We start from the raw sequence: 18,697 nt of genomic DNA on the forward strand, positions 1-18,697 counted from the left end.
TACATTAATAAGCAGAGACTGTCACAGTCCAGTATGTGAATTACGTGGACCTCTGTTAATTTACCTCTCTCCCTCTGCTTCTGGTCTGCTCACCAGGCAGTGAAAAGAGATTCTTAGGCCCCTGTGACTCTCTCAGAGATACGCTGATGGAGCAGGAGGAGGAGGACGAGTTGGAGTTCTTAATGGCTCCAGTGAGATGGAAAGGAATAACCTGAAGTCATCTGGGCCAGCCCAGTGTCTCTGTACCAAGTTCAACCTGGTCTCACTCACTGTCAAGTTGGAAAGGTGATTTTGGTCAGCCCAAACAGCCAGATTCCAGTGCTGCAGGGGGTTGGCAGGGCCAGGAAGAGCCCTTGTTTCCTTTTTCCCACACTGTGCACTGTTCTAGACTATGATAAGTCTTGGAAGAAATGCCGTTTTTACTCTCACATATTCAAATGGGCACATGACATATTTGAGCTTCCCTGTGTTAACCTTTTTGCCCTTTCAGCACAAAAACTGAGTGAGGTTTTAGGGATCCCTGACTTACATGTAAGTTCACATGCCTACTTAGCCACCAGCCTCTGCTAGACACCTACAGGACCCCAGCTCTTACGAAGCTGACTCCACCAAACCACGCTGGCCCACATGGACCAAACCGGCTTCCCTCCCCACTATCAAAAAGCAAATCAACTGCAGTGCGCTACACCACAGAACCTAAACTTTGCAGGGTGAGGACGCCCAAACTTCCCAGAGCTGTGGAACTCTACTTACAAGGTAGCCTTCTGAGAGATAGATCCAACTGAGTCGCATCTCTAGCCCACACCTTGCCAGAGCCTCACTGGCGCACTATTTAACAGGAAATGGAATTCATTGTGGCAGGTCTCACTTAGACCCGCCTCAGAGAGTTCTGTTATGAAAGTAGCAGAGACATCTAATACAGCCAGTTCACCCGTAACAGCCCCAGGGAGGGCCTCAAGGCCAGCGTTAGAGCCCAACTTCAGTGCAGCTCCTTCTCCTCATTAAGACAATCCCCTGGGCCCTGGAGTGCAGGGACCTTTGTCAGCAGCTGATGCAGACAGCAACCACTGAGATGGCAAGCACACCTTTCACCTGTAGCAGCTTACACTGGAGGTGAGCTCCAAAGTGCTTCCAGGGCTGCTCTTAAAGAAAAATGGGACCACCTGGGTGCTTCCAGCTTCTAGTTACACTGCACCAATGTCCAAGGCCAAGCCCTCTCAAGAGTACAACTTATGGTCAAAGCAGATATATGGATAACCAGGGAAAACAATTGGAAAGATGTGTCTGGAACTCATGTGAGTAACAATCAAGTTGACAGGCCCCGGTAGTCACCTCAGAGAGCTGAAACTCTGTGAAGGCCATCATCCCTGCCTGGCTTCCAAGGTAAGTGTGTAGGGGGATATATATGTACACATATATATAGTAGTGAGGCTATATAGACGTAGCAAAGCAGACACAGAAAGGAAAGAAGGACTGAGTTGCATTCCAGAGTCAAAGATATTTTTAAGGTCTCAGTTGGAAAACTAAAGGCCTGACCAATCAGCACCTTCACTGATCCCATGACAAAACCACACAAACATTCCCTTAGGGCCAGATCACGTGTATTTGAGAGGGAAAGGGAGACAGGCAAATGGCATGACACACAGGGTTTCCTAGCTGGGAGAGCCTCTAGCTGCTTACTGATAACATTCACATTCTACTTGGCCTTCACAGAAAGTTGGCTAAAGCTGGTTTACCTGAGGTACGTGGGCCATGTGGGGTGGGTTGGTATACGCCGGCTGAACATGAGAAGGATGGATCGTAAAGACGGTCTGTTGTGCTGCTGGGAAACTATTCTGTGGCGACTGCGTGTTGGAGGCAGGTGTCATGGAGGGTGGAGTTGGCGCAAGCCCCGCGTGGTAAATGGCTGACTGCTGCTGTGGACTGGCCAGATGGAGAGCCTGGGCAGCCTGGTGCTGATGGTGCTGCAAAGCGACAGGAAAGAATTGAGAGGAAAACTTCTTTAATGAAAAGCAGCCAAGGGATACTCACAAAGCTAAGCTTTGTACACGTGGGCCTATGATGAGGGGCACTGGAAAGTACAGGGGAAGGTACAGGGTGGTAAAAGCGAGGCTGGAGGTGCCTCCCATCTGGACACTCCTTTCTGGGGCACAGAAGCCTGATTCTCAGCCTGGCAGTTAGAAACTTCTGAGCATATTAAAGTCAAACAAGACTACTGCCCCAGGGAACTGATAGATAATCAAAGACATCTTTAACTGCCTCCATTAGCAAACATAATTCAAGAAGCTCATAGGAAAATAACCTCATCACATAAACCTTAAAAATTAAAATTTAAAAGTCCCAAGCAAATAGGAATTTGCCTTATGAACTTTATGTTAAATTTGATTTTTCATTACTGCAAGTTTCCAGAGCTTATCCAATCACCTTATTATCAACATGTATCTTAAATGTGATTCTTTTTTTTTTAATTTTTTATTTTTTTGAGAGAGTCTCGCTCTGTTGTCCAAGCTGGAGTGCAGTGGCGCGATCTCTGCTCACTGCAAGCTCTGCCTCCCGGGTTCATGCCATTCTCCTTCCTCAGCCTCCCGAGTAGCTGGGACTACAGGCGCCCGCCACCACGCCCAGCTAATTTTTTTGTATTTTCATTAGAGACGGAGTTTCATAGTGTTCGCCAGGATGGTCTCAATCTCCTGACCTCATGATCCACCCGCCTCGGCCTCCCAAAGTGCTGGGATTACAGGCGTGAGCCACTGCGCCCAGCCTTTAAATTTGATTCTTAAAACCACCACCCCAGGGGCACAGCTGTATCCATCTTCACGAGGGTGGACATGCCATGTGTTCTGACGACACGGTACCTGGCACCTGAAGAAAGCACTCAGATACTAGGATGAGGAAGCCACTCCATGCAGACCTCTGAGTTGCCCTTACCTGAACAGGACTGGGTGCAGGATGACTTCCACCATGTTGGCTTTGCTGCTGTCCAGTGGGGGTAGCTGAAGGCTGAGGGTGTGGAGTATGTGGGTGCAGGGTAGCATTAGGGTGCGCATACTGCTGAGCAAGGGAGCCCGTGGAAACTAAAGTGAAAGAAAAAGGAGCATGTACACAACCGATGTGTGACAACTTCCATCGCTCCTCTACACTTCATCAACTGAACTTCCTTGATGGTTACAATGCATAACTCACGCCACTACCAATTTCTATAGATGACTCCATTTAAACCATCCATTGTCTTGAAAAAATAAGTGTAGCTATTGCTTAACAGACTAGCATTTGGTTCATATAATACAGCTCTACATATGATATTAAAATCAAATTAGTTTGCATTTACTCTTAACGATCACTAGGTTTTCCCAAAAAGGCGACTTGAAGGCATAGGCAGAAACTACTCAAACAAGTGCATTTTAGGTGCACACTCTTTAGCTCAAGGCCATCATCTGGCTAACCTCACCATGCTACTGCCCTGGAGCAATGTCCTGAGGGCACAGACTATATTGGGTGTGGCGGGGGGTGGGGGTGCGGGCACTGTGTATGGTATGTGGCAAGGCCAGGGATCTATCATCAGGGCCGAAGGACCACAATCTCTCTCAGCTAATCACAGGAGCCCCTCTGCCACTCAGTTTACTTCCCAGGCCCTAATGGAGGATCTCCCATCTTTGCTTTATGAAATAAATATAGAAAAGTAAACTCCCTTCTGAGTGCCCCAGCCCTTTAGAAAGAAATTTACTGGACTAACTTCAAAGGACAACATGATGGGCCAGTTTAAATCAAAATAAAGATAAGAACTGAAAGCCAGTTCTTTGTGAATCTCAGCGTGGGCCAAACCTTGGTACAAAAACCATTTCTTCATGTCTTTCAGTTTTGTTTTGTTTTTTTTTTTTGAGATATAAGTCTCACTCACTCTGTTGCCCAGGCTCACTGCAACCTCTGCCTTCCAGGTTCAAGCAATTCTCCTGCCTCAGCCTCCTGAGTAGCTGAGATTACAGGCATGTGCCAGCACGCCCAGCTAATTTTTGTATTTTTAGTAGAGATGGGGTTTTGCCATGCTGGCCAGGCTGATCTCAAACTCCTGACCTCAAATGATCCGCCCACTTCAGCCTCCCAAAGTGCTGGGATTACAGACGTGAGCCACCGTGCCCAGCCTGTTCATGTGTTTCAAAAACAGTAAGTTGAGAATCAGAAGCAGAGTAGGATGTGTTCACTGCTTCCAGTGACTACGGACAGCACACTGATGGTACAAAACTAACCTCCACGTGGCAATGAGCTGAGAACAGAGCGTTCTCAAGATAACTCTAGCAAGGTGTAGTTCCCAGCCCTCTCTTGAGAAACGAATCCTAAAATCCCTCAAGATAATAAGCCCATACACAGAAATGATTCCAAAATAGTTCCCCACATTCTTCATATAACGTGTTAGCAAACACAGACATATGCAGGACTGATTGGGGAGAGAAGCAAGCACAGCTTTGGGAACAGGCACCCTAGTTCCAGCAGTCTGGTAGGCAAGGCTGCCGAGTCACCAGCATAGACAACTCTGGGTATATTCCACGTAAATGGTGTGCAGAGGGTTAGGCTAGGCACATGGCGCAGTTCTATAATCCTAGGTGTTGTAGGGCTAAGGGCCACCAACTCTCCAGCCCAAACAGTTACGTCTCCAGCTGCAAAGCTATCTCTTAGCAGAGGAAAGGGCAAGGCAAAGAGCCAGTTCTAGGATCACCTGTGCATCCACTGCCAATGCCACAGCTGGCATTAATATTCCTTCATATCCAGTTTAGACTGGATACAGCAGCTTTGTTTATACACAGGGAAAATTTTCCAGACTGTAGGAATTAACATATGCCAGAACATTTTAACAAGAAAACTGTGGCAACATATTCTCTGAATGTTTTTAAGAGTAGTGAATGTCTTCTGGGAGCTAGAACAAATGATGTACGAACGATGAAGCCTTCCTGAGCTTCACAGTCCCATGAGTCTATGAAGACAGTCCTTTTTTTCTAACTTGGTGGCTTATTAACAGGCCCTCCATCATCATCATACTCATTAAGTTTACTTCCAGCTCCCCCAAGTTGTACAGGCACTGACTTGGTCTAAAAGATTTGATGTAAATTTCGAACCTGAGTTTGTTGTTCTTGTAAAAATCTTACGTTCATTTTTAAAATGTATTTATTTGTTTAATTTTTGACAGAGTCTCGCTCTGTTGCCCAGGCTGGAGTGCAGGGGCACCATCTTGGCTCACTGCAACCTCCACCTCCCGGGTTCGAGTGATTCTCCTGCCTCAGCCTCCCAAGTAGCTGGAACTATAGGCAAGCATCACCATGCCTGGCTGATTTTTGTATTTTTAGTAGAGACGGGTTTCACCATGTTGGCCAGGCTGGTCTCGAACTACTGGCCTCAAGTGATCCATCCGCCTTGTCCTCCCAAAGTGCTGGGATTACGGGCATGAGCCACTGCGCCAGGCCATGTTTGTTTATTTTTGAGACCCAGTCTTGCTGTCACCCAGGCTGGAGTGCAGTGGCGTGATCTCGGCTCACTGCAGCCTCCGCCTCCTGGGTTAAAGTGATTCTCCTGCCTCAGCCTCCGAGTAGCTGGGATTACCTGGCTAATTTTTGTATTTTTAGTAGAGACGGGGTTTCACCATGTTGGCCAGGCTGGTCTCAAACTCCTGGCCTCAAGTGATCCGTCCACCTCGGCCTCCCAAAGTGTTGGGATTACAGGTGTGAGCAACTGCATCCGGCCTAAAAATTTATTTTTGAATAATAAAAAAGCCACATACAGCTAAGTAGCTACTACGGTGGACAGTGCAGTTTTGTTGTTCTTTTGAGACGGCGTCTCGCTCTGTTGCCCAGGGTGGAGTGCAGTGGTGTGATATCGGCTCACCGCAACCTCTGCCTCCCGGGTTCAAGCGATTCTCCCGTGTCAGCCTCCTGAGTAGCTGGGACTACAGGCGCGCCTGGCAACTTTTTTGTATTTTTAGTAGAGACAGGGTTTCACCATGTTGGTCTGGCTGGTCTTGAACTCCTGACCTCAGGTGATCCACTCGTCTTGGCCTCCCAAAGTGCTGGGATTACAGGCGTGAGCCACCGCGCCCAGCCACAAAACGTTCTACTGGATAGTGATGTCTATAGTTGTCCATGCCCTACTGTTAAACCATTAGCACTAACCCCCTACCACCACCCCAGCCTCTTAAAAATGTCATTTGTAACAATCTAAATCTGTCTAAGGAAAAGCAATTCCCAAATCCCAAATTCTGTTCACAGAGGTTCATAAAGATACAGTACGGAATCTCAGAGGTTTGTTGTTTTTTTTTGTAATTTTATTTATTCAAGAAATTTTGTACTAAAAAGTTTGAAATTTCACTTTTAAATACCTTCTAAGCAAAGTATTAAGAATATTAAAAAGTAACAATAAATATAGAAAATAATTATGCCCATGAAATCTCATAATTAAGTTATTCATCAACTGGAAAAATGTAAAAATCTTGAAATCATTTGAAGAGAAAAGTAAAGATGAAATATTTTTACTATGCATTTTTAAAAGGCATCTCTGCAATTTAAATTTACCAGTATTTAAAGACTATAATACAGTGTTCTAATCTATAGCTAATTTGCATGCATAGCACAAATACCCAGGCTGAGTGAATGTACATAGGCTTTGTTTAAAAAAAACAAAACCAAAATCCTTTCCCTACCTAAATACCAGTGAACTGCAAGGCATTGATTAAAAACAAGACGAACAAAAACCACAAAGGATGTGTAAAATATGTATCATACGTTGCAAGCAAGATTTAAAAAGAGTTAATTAGAAATATTTCCCTTTGTTTTTTTTTGTTCTAGCTCAAAAGATCTGAAAGGAAGTACCTTAATCAGGAATTTTTCTCCTCCTTGAATTTGAAATTGGGAGAAATGGAGCCAGGCATGGTGGCTCACGCTTGTAATCCCAGCATTTTGGGAGGCCGAGGCGGGCGGATCAACTGAGGTTAGGAGTTCGAGACCAGCTTGGCCAACACAGCGAAACTCTGTCTCTACTAAAAATACAAAAATTAGCTGGGCGTGGTGGCGGGCGCCTGTAATCACAGCTACTCGGGAGAGTGGGGAAGGAGAATAGCTTGAACCCGGGAAGTGGAGGTTGCAGTGATCCAGTATCACACCATTGCACTCCAGCTTGGGCAACAAGAGCGAAACTCCGTCTCAAAAAATAAAATAAAATAAAATAAATAAATAAATAAATAATAATAATAAATTGGGAGAAATGTGAAACTTATACTTTAAATCAATACTAATAAAAATACAGTTCGGTTCTTTGATAGGCCAGTTAAGTAAGAGTGATACCAAGTGGGGTAGGAAGAAAATTTAAAAGCCAAGGAAAAAAATAGCTTGGAAGACAAGAGAGACAAAAAAGGAACCAGAGGCCGAGGCGGGTGATCACGAGGTCAGGAGTTCAAGACTAGCCTGGCCAAGATGGTGAAACCCTGTCTCTACTAAAATACAAAAAAAAATTAGCTGGGCGTGGCAGCAGGCGCCTGTAATCCCAGCTACTCTGGAAGCTGAGGCAGAGAATTGCTTGAACCTAGGAGGCGGAGGTTGCAGTGAGCCGAGATCGCGCCACTGCACTCCAGCCTGGACGACAGAGTGAGACTCCATCTCAAAAGAAAAATAATAATAAAAAAAAAAGGAACCAAGATAAGGTAAACAAGGAAAAAACACAGGAGAATCAGGGAAAAGGAGAGTGGAGTGGGAAGGGCAGTGGGTTCTGACCCACGCATATTATTTCACTGCTTTTGTTATATATGCTCATTCTGGCTAAAGATCCCAGAAAGGTTAAAAATAAAGTTAATTTTATTTGTAATTCTGATTTATTCATCAGTTAAACTTCTATTTATAAAACTTAAGTAGCCTTCATAAAATCTTTTAGATTAAAGATAATCAAAGACATATGCTGCTTTGGTCCAGACCTAGTCCAGAAGTTTCCCACTCAGTGTTCCTTGACATAAATATTTAAGATTCTAAACATATGATCAGTCAAAAATCCTTAATAACACTAACCACATTCCAGAACTAGTTTCCTCAGCTGTGATCTCACTGAAGCAAATTAAGTACAGAAAGCTGTGTGTTTAATTTGTAACTAGGTTTTGTCATTTTGACTTTGGATGCACAAGTCATAAGAGATCACCAGCATTGCAAAACTTATAAAACAAAACAAAATCTTCCAACTTGTAAATCTGATGTTAAATTCAGAAAAAGGGAAGTGAAGGAAAGTTGAAAACTCTAAAAGGGGAATAAAAGGCAACTTGATCAAACCATCATAAAATGGCTTAGAACAGGGGAAAATGAAGCAGCAGATTAAATTAGCAGCCCAACTGTTAGTTTCTTTTAAAAGTACAGATACTCCCTTTTAGGGGAAGTTGTGCTAAGGCAATTAAGGCTTAGGTGTAATGATTAAGGACCTTTTAGCTACTTACCAGGAAAACGACACCAAACTACTAACAGAGACAGTAAGATGGTGAGGATAACTACATTTGAGACCTCAAATTGAGTACATAATAAAATCACCTACTGACTATCTTTTACACACTACAATCACAGACATAGTTTCCCCTTTAATAGTATATACATACAGCAAGACTCCTTTTTAAAGAGCATCTATTAAAGGATTAAATTTAACATTTCCTAGCACCAAATAAATAATATATATATACACATATACATACATATATATACACACACACATATATATGTATGTATGTATCAGCTTATTTTTGGATACCAAGTCATGGCATAATTAACAAAGATTTAAGGTCAAATGCATTTTAAATGCTAATATGGCATTTAGTAGAGTCAGACATTGAGTCACCCCAAAATAACTCAAAATGTTGTGCCTAACATAAAATTTGAATCCTTAATATCCTCTAGAACACAACATTTCATACAAGGTGACAATATTAATGGCACAAATTTCTAAAGGATTTCTACAAATATTAGTACTCCTTCCTATTTAAATACCAAAGTCCAAGACTAGCCTTATTTTTATTTTTTATTTTGAGACAGAGTCTCTCTCTGTTGCCCAGGCCTGAGTGCAGTGGTGCAATCTCGGCTCACTGCAACCTCCGCCTCCAGGGTTCATGGAAATCTTGTGCCTCAGCCTCCCAAGTACCTGGGACTACAGGTGCGTGCCACCATGCTTTTGATAGAGACAGGGTTTCACCATGTTGGCCAGGCTGTTATCAAACTCCTGGCCTCAAGCGATCCACCCACCTCGGCCTCCCAAAGTGCTGGGATTACAGGCGTGAGCCACCGCGTCCGGCCCTTATTTTTACAAATTGCCCTACAAATAGGAAAAATGTACCTTACAAGTTCATTTCCCAAAGAAAGCTCCGCCCAGACTTTCTCCATGAAGGAGCAACCATTTCTGTACTTTTTGCCAGGTGGGGAAAGGGGACCTGTGCTGTCCAAGATAATGACCTGAGAGGTCATGATCTCTTGCTTAAGCTCAAGATATCCTGAGGGGTCTGCTTCCTGAATATTTTATTTTTTGAGACAGAGTCTCGCTCTGCCACCCACACTGGAGTGGAGTGGCATGACCTCGGCTCACTGCAACCTCTGCCTCCCAAGTTCAAGCAATTCTCCTGCCTCAGCCTCCCTAGTAGCTGAGATTACAGGCGCATGCCACCATGCATGGCTGATTTTGTATTTTTTAGTAGAGATGGAGTTTTACCATGTTGGCTAGGCTGGTCTTGAACTGCTGACCTCAGATGATCCACCCGCCTCATCCTCCCAAAGCGCTGGGATTACAGGTGTGAGCCACTGTGCCCGGCCCTTCCTGAATATTTTAAACCTTTAGCCATGCACAGGACTGAAAAGTTCTTCCCTTAGTATTTCATCATTCCTATTCGATTAAAATTCCTGGTAGGCATAAATTTCTTCTTATCAGAATATAAATAAACATTTTAAGTTTATACCAAGCTTGTGGCTTGGTACGTGTGTGCGTGTGCGTGCGTGTGTGTGTGTGTGTGTGTGTGTGTGTATAAAGCTGTTTAGGAAAAGTTTCTCTGAACAAGGAAAATATTAGGCATTTCCCAGTCACATTTGCTTGGTATGCAAAAATTGATTTCTGAAACAACTCCATTTTTCATTAACTCCAGCCTTCTTAAACTGGGTATTTCCATTTTAAAAACTGAATTATTTATGTATATAAATACTTTCAATAATTTGACTGGCACAAGGAAAATATTGTTCAACAAGTCTACTCCCTTAACATGTATTCTTTAAAAAGTGTTTTACTGTACAATTAAAAATTAGTATAAAAAACCCAACTCACTGGCAAAGTAGAAAGAAGGGCTTGTCTCCTTGTTGTATGGTAATTTGGGACATGCTGAATTTGGGAAATAGAAAGGTAAATTAGCCTTTTGAGGTGTGCATTTTCCGAATTTTCTGGAAAGGTTGACATATTAGTAATTTCTTTTTGTATTCATGCATATTCATTTTTATAAGAGATGACAAGCACTTTAAACACTGCTACAGAATTTTCAAAGAAAGGACTAAACCGGAAGACACTGTTCTTCTGTACTTAGGTGTCAAGTTGTCATGCTGACTTGCTTAAAAGTGAAAGGAATAAAATCATTATCTAATAAAAAGACCAACATGGCATTCTACTGAACAACCTTGATATAAATCATGTACCAAAATAAAACAATATTTTACAAGTTTAATTCAATAGACACACAATTTTGCAAAACATTACTAATGGAAATATCATTATCCTGAAAGATTATCTAGTAATGGATCCAAAAATTTAGGATCATAGCAAGAATATAAACATGAATATTATTTATTAAAACATGTCTATATAAAGACGTAGGGTATTTCAGTGTATTTAAATACACCTGGAAGGATACACATCAAAATGTTAAAAGGCAGTTGTCAGGTGGAGGGATTATGGATGCTTTTCTTTTTTTTTTTTTTACTTACTGTATTTTCTTACTTATCTGCATTAAACTACCAAAAACAAACCAAAAAAGGATTCTGGATCTAATTCTTCCTAATGGCTCTAGTTAGTCGGAAAAGTTGTATTATTACTGTTTCTGAAAGGTAAAAGCATCGCCATAAAACAAAATTAGATGGATTAGAAGAGTAGATGTGAGGCTGGGTGCAGTGGCTCACATCTGTAATCCCAGCACTTTGGGAGGCCTAGGCAGACAAATCACAAGGTCAGAAGTTCGAGACCAGCCTGGCCAAGACGGTGAAACCCTGTCTCTACTAAAAATACAAAAATTGGCCGGTCGTGGTGGCGCACACCTGTAGTCCCACCTACTCGGGAGGCTGAGGCAGAAAAATCACTTGAACCTGGGAGGCAGATGTTGCAGTGAGCTGAGATCGCACCGCTGCACTTCAGAATGGGTGACAGAGTGAGACTACCTCAAAAAAAAAAAAAAAAAAAAAAAAGAAGAGTAGATGTGAGAGGAAAAAAAATTAAAGTAACTTCTTAGAAGGGATGGGGTAGAGGCAATGATGGAAGTTACATTAAGAGATATCAAAGAGGCCGGGGGCAGTGGCTCACGCCTGTAATCCCAGCACTTTGGGAGGCTGAGGCAGGTGGATCACCTGAGGTCGGGAGTTCAAGACCAGCCTGACCAACATGGTGAAACCCTGTCTCTACTAAAAATACAAAAATTAGCCAGGTGTGGTGGCGGGCACCTGTAGTCCCAGCTACTCAGGAGGCTGAGGCAGGAGAACTGCTTGAACCCAGGAGGCGGAGTTTGCAGGGAGCTGAGATCATGCCACTGCACTCCAGCCTGGGCGGCAGAGGGAGACTCCGTCTCAAAAAAAAAAAAAAAAAAAAAAGAGGCTGGGCACAGTGGCTCATGCCTGTAATCCCAGCACTTTGGGAGGCCGAGGCGGGTGGATCACGAGGTCAGGAGATCGAGACCATCCTGACTAACACAGTGAACCCCCATCTCTACTAAACAAAATACAAAAAATTAGCCGGGCGTGGTGGCGGGCACCTGTAGTCCCAGCTACTCAGGAGGCTGAGGCAGGAGAATGGCGTGAACCCAGGAGGCAGAGCGTGCAGTAAGCCGAGATCACGCCACTGCACTCCAGCCTGGGCGACAGGGAGAGACTCCATCTCAAAAAAAGAGACATCAAAGAGATAAGGTTTTTGACAAAAGCCCTTTCTAAGATAGCTAGAAAGAGGACAAGGTCAATACTTTTTTAGAATGTAATAAAATAATTCCCCTATTTTATCAATTTAACTGTTCAGTAATGTTAGCATATTTGTATTAAACATACTAAAAATTTAAAAACAATAATCAGGATTTCATTTTGCAGTCATTAGTGGTCCTATGTTTTCAATGCCTTTGGCTATGGCCATTAACAATTAATGAATGAGAAAAGGTGACATAAAATTGTCACCAACATCTGGGTGCATGTTCTTCTGTTTGCATTAAATGTTTTAAAAACCTAGATAGGATGTAGCTTAAAAAGAAAAGCACAATTCATACTCAAAGTATTTGGTTCCTTTGAGAAAATTTATGACAATATATTTAATATATTTATAAAATATAAATTGTTCAGGGAAGATGAGTATAAAATTAACACTTCTATGTAAGTTTGTTGTAGTTTATAAGAATGTACCTTCAAATTTTGTTTATATTTGATATAAGGCTTTGAAAGTCTAATAATTGAAATAAATCACTGAAGATTTAATGAAGAACACACTTAAGCAGATTAAATTATGGCTTATGATGGCATAGAACTAAACAATTCTTTCTAATGTTTTCTTTTTTTTAAATAGAGACAGGGTCTTGCTCTGTCACCCAGGCTGGATTACAGTGATGCCATGATAGCTCACTGTAGCCTCAAAGTCCTGGACTCAAGTGATCCTCCCATCTCAGCTTCCTGTGTAGGTGGGACTACAGGCACGTGCCACCATGACTGGGCTTTATTTTATTTTATTTTTTGGTAGAGATGGGATCTCGCCATCTTGCCTAGACTGATCTTGAACACCTGGGCTAAGCGATCCTCCACTTCAGCCTCCCCAAGTTCTTGGATTACAGGTGTGAGCCACCATGCCCAGCTCCTAGTATCCTTTTTAGGGTCTTAAGCACCACAAAGGGAATCTTGATTAACTAGTGACAATCACAACAAGTCCACAGCCTTGCTCCTAGCCCGCCTCCATACAGACAGCAATTAAATACCACCTGTGTAAACTGCAGGAGAGGAGTTCAGATTTGGCTGAGTAACTTTCTCCTGGCATGAAAGAACTGGCTCTAATGACTAGTTCATTCCAGATTTCACTGGACATTAGATCTAGTGCTTTGTTTTGTTTGCAACATTGCCTATTTGCCCATACATAAATGGACTTTGGGGTCTAAGGCCCCACTGCTCTTCAAATGGACATGTTCTAGGAAGTAGTTATGAAAATCATCTGTACCTCAAACACAGTATTTACCCTATAGGCTGTTTCAAAACCAATGAACATTCATCCAAAAGATGAAGCCAGATGTTGGCAGTGAATGAACACAATGAGGAGAAAGATTCTGCTCAACATTACAGTATTATTGCTACAATGTCTCAAAAGCATGGGTACACAAATAACTACTCTCCAAATGCAATGGAAATTTTAGCTTTAAAGTTTCAGATCTGATTCCAAGGGGAGTATGCCAGAAAATGGAAGGAAAGAGATGTTCTTTCCACTTATTAAATCATGATGTATTCACCAGAAATGTATAAACAATCATAATGAACTTTTAACCTAAGCCTTTAGCAAACTGGAAAATTGTTAAAATATATACAAGTTGCATAAAAGCCAGCGTGATAAATCAATCGTGCCTTTGCATGCATATTCAGTCCCCGTTAAGACAACTAAAGACAAGTCAAATGACGGGGTCATAACCAAAATAATAAACCAAGTCAGTTTGTCAGTATCTTTTACAATTAAATTATGGATGGGCCTCTTGAAAAAAATGTTTTCCAAAATGTAGCAATCACACAATTTTTTATTTAAAATGCATAATCCACAATACAAAATTGAAAGTGATAATGTGGAAAATTAAGACTGGACTTAAGTGTTTTATAAAACTAAACACCTTTGATCATATACAAATTCCCATCAGCAGTGAGCCTTTGTGGCAGACAAGAACCTCCAGGAAGAAAGCATAAGCTGTGGGTTACAGGTGACAGGAAGAATGATTGCTGCTGCCCAAGTCCTATTCTCATTAACCTACGGAATGTTAAAACTTTTATTCTTCAAAAAGGATAGAGGTGGGATGAAAAGTAGTAATGTCTCAAGAAGAGGGTTTGTCAGAAATCTGTAAATTCCTTTTTTTTTTTGAGACGGAGTCTCACTCTGTAGCTCAGGCTAGAGTGTAGTGGCGTGATCTCGGCTCACTGCAACCTGTGCCTCCCGAGTTCAAGCAATTCTGCTGCCTCAGCCTCCCAAGTAGCCGGGACTACAGGTGCATGCCACCACACCCAGCCAATTTTTTGGATTTTTAGTAGAGATGGGGTTTCACCATGTTGGCCAGGCTGGTCTCGATCTCCTGACCTCATGATCCGCCAGCCTTGGCCTCCCAAAGTGCGGGGATTACAGGCGTGAGCCACTGCGCCCAGCCTGTAAATTCTTAAATAACTCAATTTTGCCTAAACATACTCGTTTAGGACATCTAAACTTAAAAATTTTGTATTCTTAGTATTTCAAGAAGTTCGAAGAAGTTTTAAAAATGAAATGTCCATGTAGTTACATGTAACCATAATCTCATTCTCATAGCAGTACACTTTTCAACTGTATCAATAAACCAAAATTATCCCCTACTCCAAACAACCAAAAATGCAAATAGGAAAACTAAAAGACACCACAGGAGTTCTCAGAAATATTCAGAACAAAACATCTTAATGAAATCAGTACTATTTAAAAGCATATTCTGAAAAACATTTGAAGCAATCCATAAATTCTGTATCATAAGATATACAAATGGACATTTTATTTTAAATTATCAACAGTGAAAAATCTATTATTTTGGTACTTTAGACAGCTGCTAAGTTGATCTACACAAATTTCTCTGTTTAGTCACAAAACGAAGATGGGTTTTTTGCTTATTATTCTCACATATAAATACTGCTTAGTTTTACATAAAATACTTCTCATTTTCATTTCAGCATTCTGTTCACATTGGTTATATTTAAAGTGTGACTCATGTCTAAAATATATCTAATATTACATAATATTCAACCACTTAAAATACAGCATGATGTAGAAACATAGCATTATCATTATAACAAACAGCAAAAAAAAATATGTAATGCCAGTGACCCTCAGATCAAGTAGTGAAGCAAAATGTTTTCATGCTGGAGAACACCTTTATGCTTTTATTATTATAAAATTCTCTTGCATGTCATAGGCAGGATATACCAAAGTATAATACTGATGAGGAAGAGGAGAAAGGTACCTTTCTCCACAAAGATGCTTTGCCATTATATACATCATTACATTTTAGTTAAAGCAGGAGAGAGATCTGAAGACCAGGTACAGAAGTAGAAACTATTTGCCAAAAGTTATAAAGCAAGTCAGGCAAAGAAATGGGTTCATCTTTTCCTTCAGATTCTTGACTCTCAATGTCATAAAAGGTCAGGTTATTCTTAGATAGAGTATGTTTTCGGAAACTTAAATTAAGAAGAGTCACACACACTGGAAGAGACAAACAAAGTGCTTCCTACCATACATCGCATGCGTCTGCTCATGAGCCCCGTACTGAGTTGCTGAAGAAGATACTAAACCAGGCTGGGCATGTGTTGGTGGTGCCATCATTCTAGCATTACCCTGTATTACAGGACTATAGACATGAGGATGCTGTGTTCAAACAAAAAATAAAGAAATAACATTAACACTGCAAATAGAGCCAAGCAGACTTTAGTTAAGATTTTTAACTCCATGGTTTCCAGATTTCCAGAAACAGCTGTAAACTCTCAAATCTTTCTTGGCTGTTTCCTCTGAACCTCTTACAAAGATCAGTAACCTTCGAATATATATTAAAAAGGGTCCCCAAGTCCTTAGCTATCTACCCTACCATCACACAAAAGCAAAAATTATAAAGGAAAATCCCTTTACCATATTAAAAGTTTTTTTATATGGTACAAAAATTAAGAGTTAGGCCCTACCAGCCTTACCTGAGACTGATAATGTGGCACATGCTGAACAAGGGGCTGATTTGGGAACTGCTGAGGACTGTAGGCAACATATTGCGTGGAGTAAGCTGGTGGGGTGGCTGCAATCGGTGGGCCCGCTGCTGACGCTGGGTGCATCATGGCACTCTGATGATGCTGGTCTTGCCGCTGTTGGGGCATATTTGGTACTGCATAAAAAAAAGCAGACTGCCTATTAAACAGTATCTCCACAGCATAATACATGTGTTCACATGGTCTAGGAGGCTTTGAATGATTTGACCCTGCATCTGCGTCTCTGATGCCATCTCATACCACTCCCATTTCTGTCACTCTGGGTTGTTTTCCTGTCATGCATGCTAGTCCTCAGCCTCAAACACCAGTTCCCAAATCCCAGCTGGGATAATTCTGCCTCATCCTTCAGGTGTCAGCTTGAAAGCAACTTCCTCAGAGGGACTTTCTCTGATGGCCCTCAGACTTGATCAAGTCCCTGTAACAGACTCTCACAGCATTATGAAATCGCTTCTCATATGGTATTTTCTGGGACAGGCACTGCATTCATTTTGAGAAAAACAAAAGCATGACCAAAGAGCCAAAACAGATCCAACACTAACCTTCTATCTTCCTTAATTTCCAACCACTGAATCCTTGTAACACTTCCTATTCTTTCTCAAACCCAGTATAACACAGCACCATATACCAGGTTTCTAAATAATAGTTCTTTTAAAAGATTACTTTATGTCTTATCTTAATCCATACAGGTGGTCTGCATGTAAGGGCCTCTCCCTGTTACAACTCTAGTTAAGAATTCAGCTCAACTGTCATCTCCCATGTGAGGTTTTTTTCCAGTTCCTCCAGCACGAGCTAGCTACTTCCCATGTGCCTCTTTCCTCCCACATTTCTTACAGCACTATTGTCTGTGACCTGTTTCTGGTGTTGCATTAACCAAGCCACTTCAGGAAAATAATTGTGGAATGACTGCTTACAACTAGGTATAAGGCACAAAGAATATAGAACTTGTTCATAAAATCCTAAGAACTGATTATACAATTAACTGCAAATTTGTGGCTAAACATTCACTGACTGTTGCTGAAATCTGGGAGAGCTAGTTACATATTATTTTATCTATGTAGAAAAGCAAACCTGAACATTTTTTTATATTTTATCTTGGATGCACGTATTTAAAAAGCACCTCCTTTTGGTAGACAAAAAAGCCACTGAAAACTAATTATCGCTTTTATCAAATGAAAGTTTGTCCGATTATGCTGAGCTTAAACTATTCACTATTATTACTTTGTTACTTATTACCTTCCTGTATATTTAAAAAATAATTAAAAAGCTAGTGAAGTATACTATGGTGCTATTATTTAGATATCATGTGTTTGTCTCCACCAATTCTCATGTTAAAACATGATCCCCAGGCCAGGCGCAGTGGCTCACGCTTATAATCCCTGCACTTTAGGAGGCCAGGGCGAGCGGACTGCTTGAGCTCATGAATTTGGGACCACCCTGGGCAACATGGGGAGACAGTCTCCACAAAAAATACAAAAAATATTAGCCAGCCGCGGTGCTGTGCATCTATGGTCCCAGCTACTCAGGAGGCTGAGGTGGGAGGAACGTTTTAGCCAGGGAGGTAGATGCCGCAGTAAGCCATAATTGCACCACTGCACTCCAGCCTGGGCGAAGAAGTGAGACTCTGTCTCAAAAAAGGGGAGGGTAGGGGACAGGAGGGGAAGAAAAGAAACCAAGCCCTTGACTCTGCCTGTTATTTGAAAAATGTTAAAAACATTTTTATCCAATACCTCAAAGGATTGGAATTTAGTAAAGGAGCAGGGTAAAAACTAACATATAGACAGCAATAGCCTTCATATATGGTACTTCATAAGTAATTACTTAGAAGATGCAATGGAAGAGAAGTCCCTGGGTTACACTAACATTAAAAAAGAACCTACCTAAGGCATACACTGAAAAAAATGTACAAAACCTTAAAGATAAACTTTATTTTTATTTATTTTCTTTGAGACAGAGTCTCGCTCGGTCGCCCAAGCTGGAGTGCAGTGGTGCAATCTTGACTCACTGCACTCTCTGCCTCCCAGGTTCAAGTGATTCTCCTACCTCAGCCTCCAGAGTAGCTGGGACTACAGGTGCGCACCACACCCAGCTAATACTTTCTTTTTGTATTTTTAGTAGAGATGGGGTTTCACCATGTTGGCCAGGCTGGTCTCGAACTCCTGAACTCAAGTGATCTGCCCACCTCCGCCTCCCAGAGAGTTGGGATTACAGGCATCAGCCACTGCATCCAGCCAAGGATAAACTTTAACATGCTACTGAAGGTATACTTTGTTCTTGAATAGGAAGACTCAACATCATGAAGACATCAATCATTTCTTCTCAAGTTAATTTATAAGTTTATTGTGATTCTGGCCTGCCATGGTGGCTCATGCCTGTAGTCCCACCACTTTCTGAGGCTGACACAGGCAGACTGCTTGAGCTCAGGAGTTCGACACCAGCCTGGGGCAACATGGTGAAACCCTGTCTCTACAAAATAT

At 41.8% G+C, this 18,697-nt stretch overlaps 1 protein-coding gene across 48 annotated transcripts in view; it reads right to left on the reverse strand.

Moving 5' to 3' along the window:
• ATXN2 (ataxin 2) overlaps positions 1-18,697 on the reverse strand; it is a 144,078-nt gene that overhangs the window by 2,083 nt on the left and 123,298 nt on the right. For 25 of the 48 annotated variants that reach the window (XM_063647097.1, XM_063647079.1, XM_063647094.1 and 22 more), the window contains 5 exons: positions 16,155-16,339; positions 15,705-15,837; positions 10,309-10,362; positions 2,929-3,074; positions 1,737-1,964 (listed from right to left, as the gene is read on the reverse strand). In XM_063647097.1, the coding sequence (XP_063503167.1) occupies positions 1,737-1,964; positions 2,929-3,074; positions 10,309-10,362; positions 15,705-15,837; positions 16,155-16,339 (746 nt within the window). Of the gene's footprint in view, positions 1-753; positions 829-1,736; positions 1,965-2,928; positions 3,075-10,308; positions 10,363-15,704; positions 15,838-16,154; positions 16,340-18,697 lie in introns of all 48 variants that reach the window. The other 23 variants (XM_063647098.1, XM_063647096.1, XM_063647095.1 and 20 more) reach the window with 2 other exon arrangements.

Source organism: Pongo pygmaeus, chromosome 10 (genome assembly GCF_028885625.2).
Source record: "Pongo pygmaeus isolate AG05252 chromosome 10, NHGRI_mPonPyg2-v2.0_pri, whole genome shotgun sequence".
Lineage (NCBI taxonomy): Eukaryota > Metazoa > Chordata > Mammalia > Primates > Hominidae > Pongo > Pongo pygmaeus.